Below are 10,704 nucleotides of genomic sequence, written 5' to 3' on the forward strand. Positions count from 1 at the left end.
TCTAAATACCATACAGCCATTTTTGGAATGTCTCTCTACTTGTGCTCCCTAAAAAAAAAAAAAAAAAAAGTAAAATTTAAAAAAATCTGAATTTCAATTAGCAGCCATCACAGCCCTCAGGCCTTTGCTTTATCCTTTTATCCTAAAAATTCTCCTTGATCTCATGAACTTGTTTCTAATATATTCAAACGTTATGGCTTTTTATATGTTTCGTATGTTCTCAACAGACTGTGTAAACAGGCCTGTGAGCTGACCAACGCCTCTGCCAAATGAGCTGCCAGCCGTTCACGTAGCAACTCCTCTGGCACACACATGAGCACTGCTCCTGAACCCCTTGTGAAAAACCAAGATCCCAGGTAGGGATCAGTACTGATTCTGGACTAAATTTTCCATCTCTGCTTCCTTCTGAAACAAGGGAACATATAGACACTGCAGTGTTGGCAACTGCATATAGTTTTTATCGAAGAAAAGAGGAAGGAACAACAATTTTGAGGGTTTCGAGTGTCCTGGTTCTTCTCCTGCGGATGTCCTAAGGGGCTGCTCTGGACAAGACAGGGACAGGGCTGCCCGGACCAGCGGGGAGCCGCTCCGCAGTCCCTGTGTGGTACGTCAGCTGTGATCAGAGATCAGGTTGGTTGTTATTAATCAGATGGGATTGAGGAAGAGTAGCAGTTTAGTAACATCTCCAAAACTGAAGTCTTGAACACTGCTTGTTCTTTCAGGTATCGTCCTACCCAGGCCATGCCCTTTCCTCCCTTCCCTTGGCTATTTGGCAACCCTGACTGCTCCCACACCATGACTCCAACACAAATGACTGTCACCCAGAGTGACTGTTTCCATTTGAATTACGTGAGCAGGCGCTCTGTAAACTTCCCCACAGGCTCCGCCACTATAATCCCTGGGAAGGAGCAACCTGCAGGACCTACTTTCACTGTTCAACGCTTTCTCTGTTTATTGCTACTCCTGTCAGAAACATTACTCAAATTCAGACAGGTGTCCTTACATCTGTCAGCCACCAGCCACTGGTGACATTCAGCAACAGAAACTCCCTGTCCATGTCCAAGCCTGAACCCACAGCACAGAGAAGGAAAGCTTGTTCGATCACTGGAAATCCCTAAGCTCTGTGGTGCTTTACGTGAGGCATTTCTGGTCTCATGCAGACTCGCTTCCTTTCCTTCTCCTGTTGCAAGCACTGCTTTATTCCAGGTTGCCAGGAGCCTACTGTTCCAACAGCTGCTAAGACAGAGTGAGATGTCAGCTTTGACAGGATGCCAGATTGCTTATTAATTAAAAATCCAAGCATTTTGTATCCGTTCTCAGACCCTAATCAAAACTGAGCTATTTTACCAAGGGCTCTGAATGGTTAAATCCAGTTATTCTGTGGCTTTCAGTCACAATTGACAACCAGGAATCAATGCACTTTGTTGCCACTACTTACATGAATATGTGTTTGTTGAAATATCAAAATGCCAGAAAGCTAACTCCAGTTCTCCACAGTGAAACCACGCCTCGGTAATATCCGAATAAACACACGCTTCCAGTGGGATCTCTGTCTCCAAACACGGTACATATCTTTCCAAAGGGGTTCATCTGCCTCCCCACCACTCAGCATTAGCATGCTTTTATTTGTACGGTAAATTTTTTCATGCTGCCAGCTCACAATGCTGAGCGCAGCCGTCTGCTTCCCATATGCCACCCATCCTCCAGTGCCTCCTCTACTGCTTACCTTCACTCTTTGGGCTCCCACTGTGGACCAACTCCTATTTTGCCAGCCTTCTTTGTGTGTAGAGGATTTTTCCGACTGTAAGCTCCACAGGACAGAAACTTTGCCCAACTCTCTACTTCTCAGAGCACCGGCTACGCTGTGGTATAGAAATAATGAACACAGAGACATTAATGGTGTGACATTTAGATTTGTAACATCCCAAAAAGCATGGGGAGCAAGGCTCCGGGTTTCCTTTCAGACTCATCTCTAGAAAATGTAGTTAACGTCTATTTGGTCAGTTCTTTGATCAAAAATTATAAAATACATACAGTCATTTGAACAAAAAAAAAAATAAAGTTCATTACTTCTTTGAAAATAAATTTCTGAGCACTTGCAGTGACCACTGAAATCCTCTATAAAGCTAGCCGGGAATGGGAAAAAAAGTAGTGAGAAATCTAGTACAACTAACTATTGGGTAAAGAGGAGATCATCCTATCCACTTTAGAGACAATCATATCAAATCTTTCATTCCTAGGTTGCCGCACATAAACATCCAGGGTTTGAATTGCTCAGGCGGCATTCTTAAGAAAATGGAAAATGTTTTTAGTGGTTCCTCCCTTACTTCGGCAGTCTTTCTCTGTGTTTATAGTCAAGTGTTGCTGTCCTGCCCCAGAGGTAACCCAACAGGTCTTGCAAAGTCTCCTAACTTTGCCCCACCTCCATCATTCACAATCTTGTCTCTCTAACCTACTCATTTTCCTCCATTCCACAAACTATTAGTTTCAAAGAAATTCAGAGATTAATTAAAATGATTGGTGGGATGAGTAGGTGAGGGGGACAGCTAAAGGGCTTGACAAGAAGAAAGATGAAAAGGACTAAATGCGTATAGCTTGGTTATGCGATGACTAATTGAGGGTGGAGGAGATGGACATGATATTCGTTTACAAGTGCCTGTAGTTCTGAGAAGCATTTTTCATGTGCAAACTGAAGACTAGCTCAAGACTAGCTTTCTGTCTTCTAGTACAGATCTGGTTCCAGGGTCCTTCACTACAAGCTGTGAGTCCCATTCTTCCTGCAGCCGATGCATTCCCACCCCTCCCTTGTATCCTCAAATCTGGTTTGCTTTTTTTTTTTTTTAATTTCAGCTCAGCTTTCAGCCAGATTGAGTTCCTGGATCTCTACCCAGCCACGAGCCCTGCTGGGAGCAAAGAGCAAAAGGAGACGCCATGGGAGCTGGGGGTGGATGAGGTGGCACCACTTTGCCACGCCTCTGCTGTGCTGCAGACTTAGGTGGACTTGAACCGACTACGAAAACACACCTTGAGGAACCGGGGAGGAATTAGGAGCAGGAGCACCTATGAATTATTTTACTTCCACTTAGCCTAAGGAAATTCTGTTCTTTGTGCCCTCTCACTCCCAGCTTCTTTTACTATGCTCTGATGTAGTAAATAAAAGAAAAATACTTGCTCCTTCTGACTTTTCAAACTCTTGTCTCCCTCAGTTGGGGAAACCTGCTCTATAGTAATTCCTTAAGCAAGCGAAAAGTAGTATGAGAAGATCCAGTAATCCACACTCTTATTCACTTCATGGAAAAGTGAAGCAGGATATCACATTAGAAAGCACAAAATGAGTAAAAAAAAAAAAGTCTATATAATAAAAATATTGTGGAAACATCACTGTTGACAGCAAAAAGCTAGATGGTGTAATACATCTCAGTTTAAAGAAAAAGAACTGTATGGAAACAAGCATTTTCTTTCTGTGAGCAATGTTTCCAATATAAAAGAGCATAAACTGTCATTTACCCTTTTTTCTTTTTTTTTCAAATGGTCTAGAAATAAGCCAGAAGTATTTGTGATATAGGAGTGAAACAGAACAACGAACCCATTTATTCCTGGACACCAAATATAATTTAGACGGATGTGGTATGTATAAGAAATTTTAATTTGTCCCTGAAAAGCCATTTAATTATTCAGATTATCTGATTGCCTCAGTCAATCTTGTATTGATTGATTAGAGAACTTTATAAATCAAAATCTGCATTACTGCTGCTTGAAGCATCTGCCCCTCTCAGCAACAGAGATATAGAGTTCATTTCCAATCCCTACCCACAAGTTAGTTTATTGAGACATGTAAATGGCTATGGTTTATAAATGGGTCGGTAAGTGTTCTTGCACTCTACTAAAGGAATATTTACTTAAGGACATCAGGAAAGGGGGAAAAAAAGCCCTAAAGTAATAGCTGTTTAATAAATCAGGGCACAGTCACCAAAATTCCCAGCTCCTTGGCTAATGGCCACAAAGAATCCCTGTCTCTCTATTGACAGGGCCCACTTCTGATGTGCGGCACTCAGCGAGTCTCAGGTGGTAAACTCGGGGCACTGTCAGATGAAACCTAAGATGAGACCTTCGTAAGCGCCCACTCCGCTCACCAGTCTGTCCTGAATTAGGTAGAAAATCCCCTCAGAGAAGCAAAGAGCATTTGTCTTTGATTTCAGAGCTCCCCTGCTATGCACAACCTTTCTGACCAGCTTGACTGTCTACTGCCAGCCTCGACCAAATAACCTCTAAGTGAGTAGCAATTAACATAATGAGTGGACTGAGGGGTGTCCCCTATAGCTACAGGCCTCAGTAGCAACACGTCTCTGGCAAACTGGAATGTCTAGTCCTGAAACTCCACCTCTGTAAAAGGAAGGAAGTAGAAAACTAAAATGGGTGGAGGGTAAAAAAAAAAAAAAAAAAAATTACATGACTTTAAATTAATCCCTCCAGCCTGATCCAACACTGGCTGAAGCTAATGAAAACTTGCATTGATATCAGTGGGGCTGAACTGGACAGAGTATAAAAGCACAGTTTTTCAGGTTATACAAATATGTATTAAATATAGTGGTTAAAGCTACACTGACCATGTTCCTTGTAGTCTGAACTTGGCTTTCTAGGATGAAACATGCAGAAAAAAGCTAAGAAGATAAAACAAACCAGCAAAACTCTAACAAATTAAATATGTCACCAATTAATCAGAACAAACTGAATTAGTATTATGTGTATATACAGAAAATCAACTAAAGCAAATTATTTGCATGGCTTCCTATGTAACAGAAACCAGGGAAAAAAACCCACCTTTTTAGCTTAATTTTAAAGTAATTCTTATTTCACAATAAAAACTTCCACACAGCAAACTACTTAAAATTCATGTCTTGCATTTCTCTCCAGAATTTCTTCCTTGCATAGACAAGCCCTTTCTAAACATCAAAAGTGCACGCTGACACAACAGAGACAGATCATTTATGGGCTGTCTCGGGGGAGTTTTAACGCAGCAAGGACCGCCACATCAGGTCCGACTAGATACCCTATCTCTGACAGGAGCCCAGCGCAGGTACCTGGGGGGGGGCACACAAAACCAGGGCAGCACACAGCAGTTTTGCCTCGGGATGCTCTCCCAGGCACAAGCCATTTGCAGCTTTGGGATTTCCAGAACCAGAGATGCACTCACTGTGTTCGATAGCCCTTAAGTGATTTCTCTTCTGCGAATTCATCTAATCACTTTAAAATCACTCAGTCCACAGAGCACTCTTGCCAAGGAGTTCCACAGCTTAACTACAATTCTGTGAAGGCATTTCTCTGGTTGATTCTGAACCTGTCAGTTTCATTTGATGCCCCTTGGCTCTTGTGCCAGAAGAGTCAGCCACTGGCCTCTGTTTATCTTGTATGTAAAGATTAAAAGGAGTTAACTGCTTCTAGCATTCCCTGCATTAATGAGTTTCAGAGATTTTCATATGTGCATGCAGTAACTTACTGCTGTTTGACTAAACTGCAGCTGAAGCTACAGCAGCAGTTGAATAGCTTGAGTGACCTGCACCACAGACAGATGCTGCCTACGTGAAGGTTGTGTGTATGCCAACAGCACACGGCGAGCCCCCCGTTCCCGGCCAAAACTCTGTATTTCGTGCCACAGACTGCTCACACAAACGTACAAAGAAGTGCATGTATTTGCATAATTCCAGTTAGCACACAGAGCAACACCAGTGCCCACTGCGTGGTCAAATGAACGGAGTGGCTGAAGTCAGGTGGGAACACCAGGGGAAAACAGAGAAGAAAAAAAAAAAAAAAACCAACAACTTCAAAGCGGGGAGCTAGACCTTCACTTTTCTTTCACAGCTGCTTGTGTTGATGTTTGCTTCATTGTTGCTTCCTATATTGTAGCTGGTAATTATGTCATTATGTCTAGGAAAAAATAGCACTGGAGAATTTGAAAGTGTATTTTCAAACCTAGACATAAGTTTGTCAGCTTCATGTATCGTAAAAAGTGATTGAACCTGACAGACCAAGTTCTTCACTGACATAAAAAGCTGGACCACCCTACAAGGGCAGGTAACAGCTTTGTGTTGCAAGCGTAAGGAGCACTTGTTGCACTGTTGGCAACATGATACAACAGTGCACCCCTCCAGTCCCTGTCCTACCCCTTATTGTCACCACTTGTCCTTAAATAGCTCCTGCACTTTATTCCAGAGGTAGCTGCCCACTTCCCAGAGAGACGGGTGCGTGCAGGGCAAGAGGAAGAGGGGAAGGTTACAAAAAAGAGCCCAGCAGGAGGGCATACCCTTTTATTAGAGGTACGCACCCCACGTTCATCACAGAGCAGCTGGGGTGAACTAGAGATCCCCCGTCTGTTGCTCCGAGGTGAACATGCCAGCACAGCCTTTGCTCCTCAGCTTGGATCCTTCAACTCCAGCCTTTATCCTCCCTCCCGACTAACCTGTACTTCCACAGTAATACTAGGGCACTCTTTCTAAAATTAGGCCTTCGCTGTCCCCTCCCCTTGGGAGGACGAGTTTAGAGAAACCCATCCGGAACCCGGCTTTTTCCTGTCAGGTTTTACTTCCCCCCGCTGTTATCCTGGCACGTTGAGACCGGGAACTAACATCCCCGATCACGGTAACGGCAAAGCCGTGCCCTTGCGTACGCAGCGACCAGGCGGTACCGGAGGAACCCGAATCACCCAGGGAGGCGGGGGGGGGTGGGGGCGGCCCCCAGGGCCCCGGGGGGTCCTCAGCGCTGCAGGAGGGCGGCCGAGCGCCCTCCGCACGGCGTTGGCGACGCTCCGGGAGCCGGATCGCCCTTCCCGCACAGCGGGGCTCTCCCGAGAGCCACCGGCCCGGAGCCGAAGGCGGGCGAGGGCGAGGCCTCTGCCGCCGCCGCCAGCCCCAGCCCCGCCCGGCGGGGAGGGGAGGGGAGGGGAGGGGAGGGGAGGGGAGGGGAGGAGGGGCCGGGCCCCTCGGCGGGGCGGGCGCGGCCCCGGCGGGGAGCGCCGCGGGCGCGTAGGCGGGGGCCGCCCCGCGGCGGTTGGTGCCCGCCCTGGCCCCGCGCGCGGCCGCCGCGGGCAGAGCCCCACCCCCGGCCCTGCCTGGAAACCGCACGGGCGGCGGGACGGCGGCGGGGAGGGGAAATCACGTGACGCCTCCCCCAAAGCGCCACCTGAAGGGCCGTACCACCGGCGGAGGGGGGGGGGGGGGGGGGGAGAGGGGCGGGGGGGACACGGACACACAGATACAGACACGACAGGCCGAAACCCGCCGGCGCACGGCTGGAGCGCGGCCCGCCTCCTGCCCGCCGTAAGGCCCGGCCGTTAAAACCGAACCACCGGACACGAAAACAAAGAGGGAGAGGCGACGGTTTGGGGGGCGAGAGAGGGGGGGCGGGGGGGCTGATCGTCGCCCCCGCCCCTCCGGCGGGCGGTTGGTACGTGGCCGTTAAAGGAGGCGCCGGCGGCGGCCAACCCCGCTCGCGCGCTGGACGCGGTAACCAGATATTCAAAAACAAGACGTCAGCCCACAATGCCCCGAGCCGCCGCCAGCATTACCTCATCCCACAAGGCCCCGCGCCGGCCCTGAGAAGCTTCTAGGGGGGGGTGGCCATGGCGACCGGCTGATATGCACCGGGCCGGGCCAGCGGCCCGCCTCCCCCGGGAGAGGCGGCGGCAGCCAATGGGGAGCCCGCGGGGTGACATCATGGGCTATTTTTAGCGGGCTCCCGGTCGCTGATAAGTGAAGGGCTCCACGCCGGGAGCGGGCTCAGAGCGCGGGGCAGGCGGCAGCGCGGCTCCGGGTGGAGGCGAGCGGAGCAGGCACAGCGCGGAGCCGGGGAGGGCGCGCAGGAAGGCGGGGAAAAGAGGAGAGAGGGAAAAAAAAAAAAAAAATATAAAGTACGAGCGGCAACTTGTGGCGGTGGAGCAGCGTCCCGGCCCCACGGCAGCAGTAGCAGGAGGAGGGCGGCGAGGCGCCCCACCGAAGCCCCGCCAGGCCAGGCGGGCTCCCAGCGCCAGGGACCGCGGGCCCGGCCCGCGCCGGGAGGACTCTCCGCGCCCCGGTGAGAAGTAAGGCTCGGCTTTCTCCTTCTCCCCTCCCTGCGCGGCCGGGAGGGTTGGGGCGGCAGCGCGGAGCGGGGCGCAAGCGGCGGCCGGGCAGCTTCTCCTCCGCGCTGCCGCAGCTCCCGGCGCCACTCCGCGGACTCTGTTCTATGAGTGCAAAGATGGAGCCTACTTTCTACGAGGATGCCCTGAACGCCAGCTTCGTGCCGCCGGAGAGCGGCGGGTATGGATATAATAACGCCAAAGTGCTGAAGCAGAACATGACGCTGAACCTGTCCGACCCATCCAGCAACCTGAAGCCGCACCTGAGGAACAAGAACGCCGACATCCTCACCTCCCCCGACGTGGGACTCCTGAAACTGGCCTCGCCTGAGCTGGAGCGGCTCATCATCCAGTCCAGCAACGGGCTAATCACCACTACGCCGACCCCGACGCAGTTCCTCTGCCCCAAAAACGTTACCGACGAGCAAGAGGGGTTCGCGGAAGGCTTTGTGAGAGCCCTGGCGGAACTGCACAACCAGAACACCCTGCCCAGCGTTACCTCCGCCGCCCAGCCCGTCAGCAGCGGCATGGCACCTGTGTCCTCCATGGCCGGCGGCAGCAGCTTCAACACGAATTTGCACAGCGAGCCCCCGGTGTACGCCAATCTCAGCAACTTCAACCCCAACGCGCTCAACTCCGCGCCGAACTACAACGCAAACAACATGGGCTATGCGCCTCAGCACCACATCAACCCCCAGATGCCGGTGCAGCATCCCAGGCTTCAGGCTCTGAAAGAAGAGCCTCAGACTGTACCTGAAATGCCAGGGGAAACTCCTCCCCTGTCCCCTATTGACATGGAGTCACAGGAGAGAATCAAAGCCGAGAGAAAACGCATGAGAAACAGAATTGCGGCATCCAAATGCCGGAAAAGGAAGTTGGAAAGGATTGCCAGGTTGGAAGAAAAAGTGAAAACTTTGAAAGCCCAGAACTCAGAGCTGGCATCCACTGCCAACATGCTCAGAGAACAGGTTGCACAGCTTAAGCAGAAGGTCATGAACCATGTCAACAGCGGGTGCCAGCTAATGCTAACACAACAGTTGCAAACGTTTTGAAGAGACTGTCTTAAACGAGAACTGTGATCTTGTGGTATAACTAAAACAAAAAAACCAAAAGTGGCAGATGCATAAAGCTAATGGGAAAAGCTGGAAGGCTGAGTCCTGCCTGTGCTCTGCAAAGCGCATGTGTGGAAAGACTGGCAAGCCTTCAGCTTGAGTTAGTAGTGAAGCGGCCAGCACCGTGCCGAGAAGTGCTGTTCCTGCTCAGATGAGATGTCAGATCTTTGTTTAACATTGACCAAGACCTGCATGGACCTAACATTCGATGATCATTCAGTATTAAAGGTTAAACTGCAATAGAAACTGTAGATTGCTTTATGTAGTATTACTTAAGAAAAAAAAAAAGTGGGAGGGAGGTTTGTGGGAGGCTGATAAACAAAAAAGAACTATTCTGCCTGCCTTCAAGTAAATTGTGTATGTACATATCTTTTTTTATTTTATTTTATGAAAGTTGATTAATGTCAATAAACTACTTCATGACTTTGTAAGTTATTTTTATGTTGTTTATTTGGGCGCTGCCCAGTATTGTTTGTAAATAAGAGGCTTTTTTTTAGCACTCTGAGTTTACCATTTGTAATAAAGTATAATTTTTTAATGTTTCTGTTTCTGGAAAAATTCTAGAAGGTTCTATTATATTTAAGAAAAATAAAATAATTAAAATGCATTTCCCCCTCACACTTTATTTTTTTTGCTAGTACCTGAGCTGGGAAAATGCCCTTTGTGCTGAACTCTAGGGTTTATGTTAAACTTACTCAGTAACTACAGGCATGTCCTGGAGAATGTGTGAGGAGGAGGAGAGGGAGAAGCTAGATCCTGATTATATTAATTTAGCAACTTTTTGAGTTGTCCTGAAGTTGTAGCTCCCAATTGTAACCTGACTCGCTTGCCTGTTGTATTCTAGTGGCACAGTTTAAAGGGGTGGTAGAGGGGTAGAAAGCCAGTGTATGAAACTGCTCCATAACTGAAGCACCTGGCTACTTGACCTGGAATGCTTTTTTATTAAACTAATGCCCTCAAGAAGATAAGGCAAGTGGTTGTATTTAAAGAAACAAAACATGCTATAGACTTAAAATAGAAACATTCACCTTTATTCATGTGTTCCTTCCTAGACAGGAGGTGAGCCTTGTTTGTTAACATTTATGACAATGCTGCTGTCAACAGGAAAATAATTTCATAACCCTTTCCCTATCCTGAAAGCCTTTCCCTTTTGTGTGTTACTATGGGTTCTAAACTTTTTAGCAATAGAAAAGCTGGGAAAACTCAACCTAGTGGGAAATGAAAAGAGCAACTTGCTGAAAAACAGCATCTCCTGTTGCTGAAAACAGCAACTTCTCTGGCACTCCCCCTGTACTTTTTATAAAATAATCTTGGGTTTTACTACAATGACAATATAAATATATGCCTTAGAAACATGATACTTAACTTATGGGGGAGAGGGATGGGACCAATTATTACATCAGGATTTTCAACACTGTACCCAATTCATTTAGTTTCAGAAATGTATATTTGAAGGGAGACCAGATGTTTTCCTGCTTGCTC

General features: G+C 48.2%; 1 protein-coding gene across 1 annotated transcript; it reads left to right on the forward strand.

Annotated features, from left to right (window-relative positions):
* Positions 1-7,804: 7,804 nt before the first annotated feature.
* On the forward strand, positions 7,805-9,829 carry JUN (Jun proto-oncogene, AP-1 transcription factor subunit). The gene has a single exon (XM_074875923.1). It carries the CDS (start codon positions 8,218-8,220, stop codon positions 9,160-9,162), a length of 945 nt encoding a protein of 314 aa, XP_074732024.1. The 5' UTR covers positions 7,805-8,217; the 3' UTR covers positions 9,163-9,829.
* The last annotated feature ends 875 nt before the right edge of the window (positions 9,830-10,704 follow it).

This window comes from Strix uralensis, chromosome 8 (assembly GCF_047716275.1).
Source record: "Strix uralensis isolate ZFMK-TIS-50842 chromosome 8, bStrUra1, whole genome shotgun sequence".
Taxonomy (NCBI): Eukaryota; Metazoa; Chordata; class Aves; order Strigiformes; family Strigidae; genus Strix; species Strix uralensis.

Coding starts and splice junctions, on each gene's coding strand:
- JUN (XM_074875923.1), top strand. CDS start 8,218: ATGAGTGCAAAGATGGAGCCTACTTTCTACGAGGATGCCCTGAACGCC.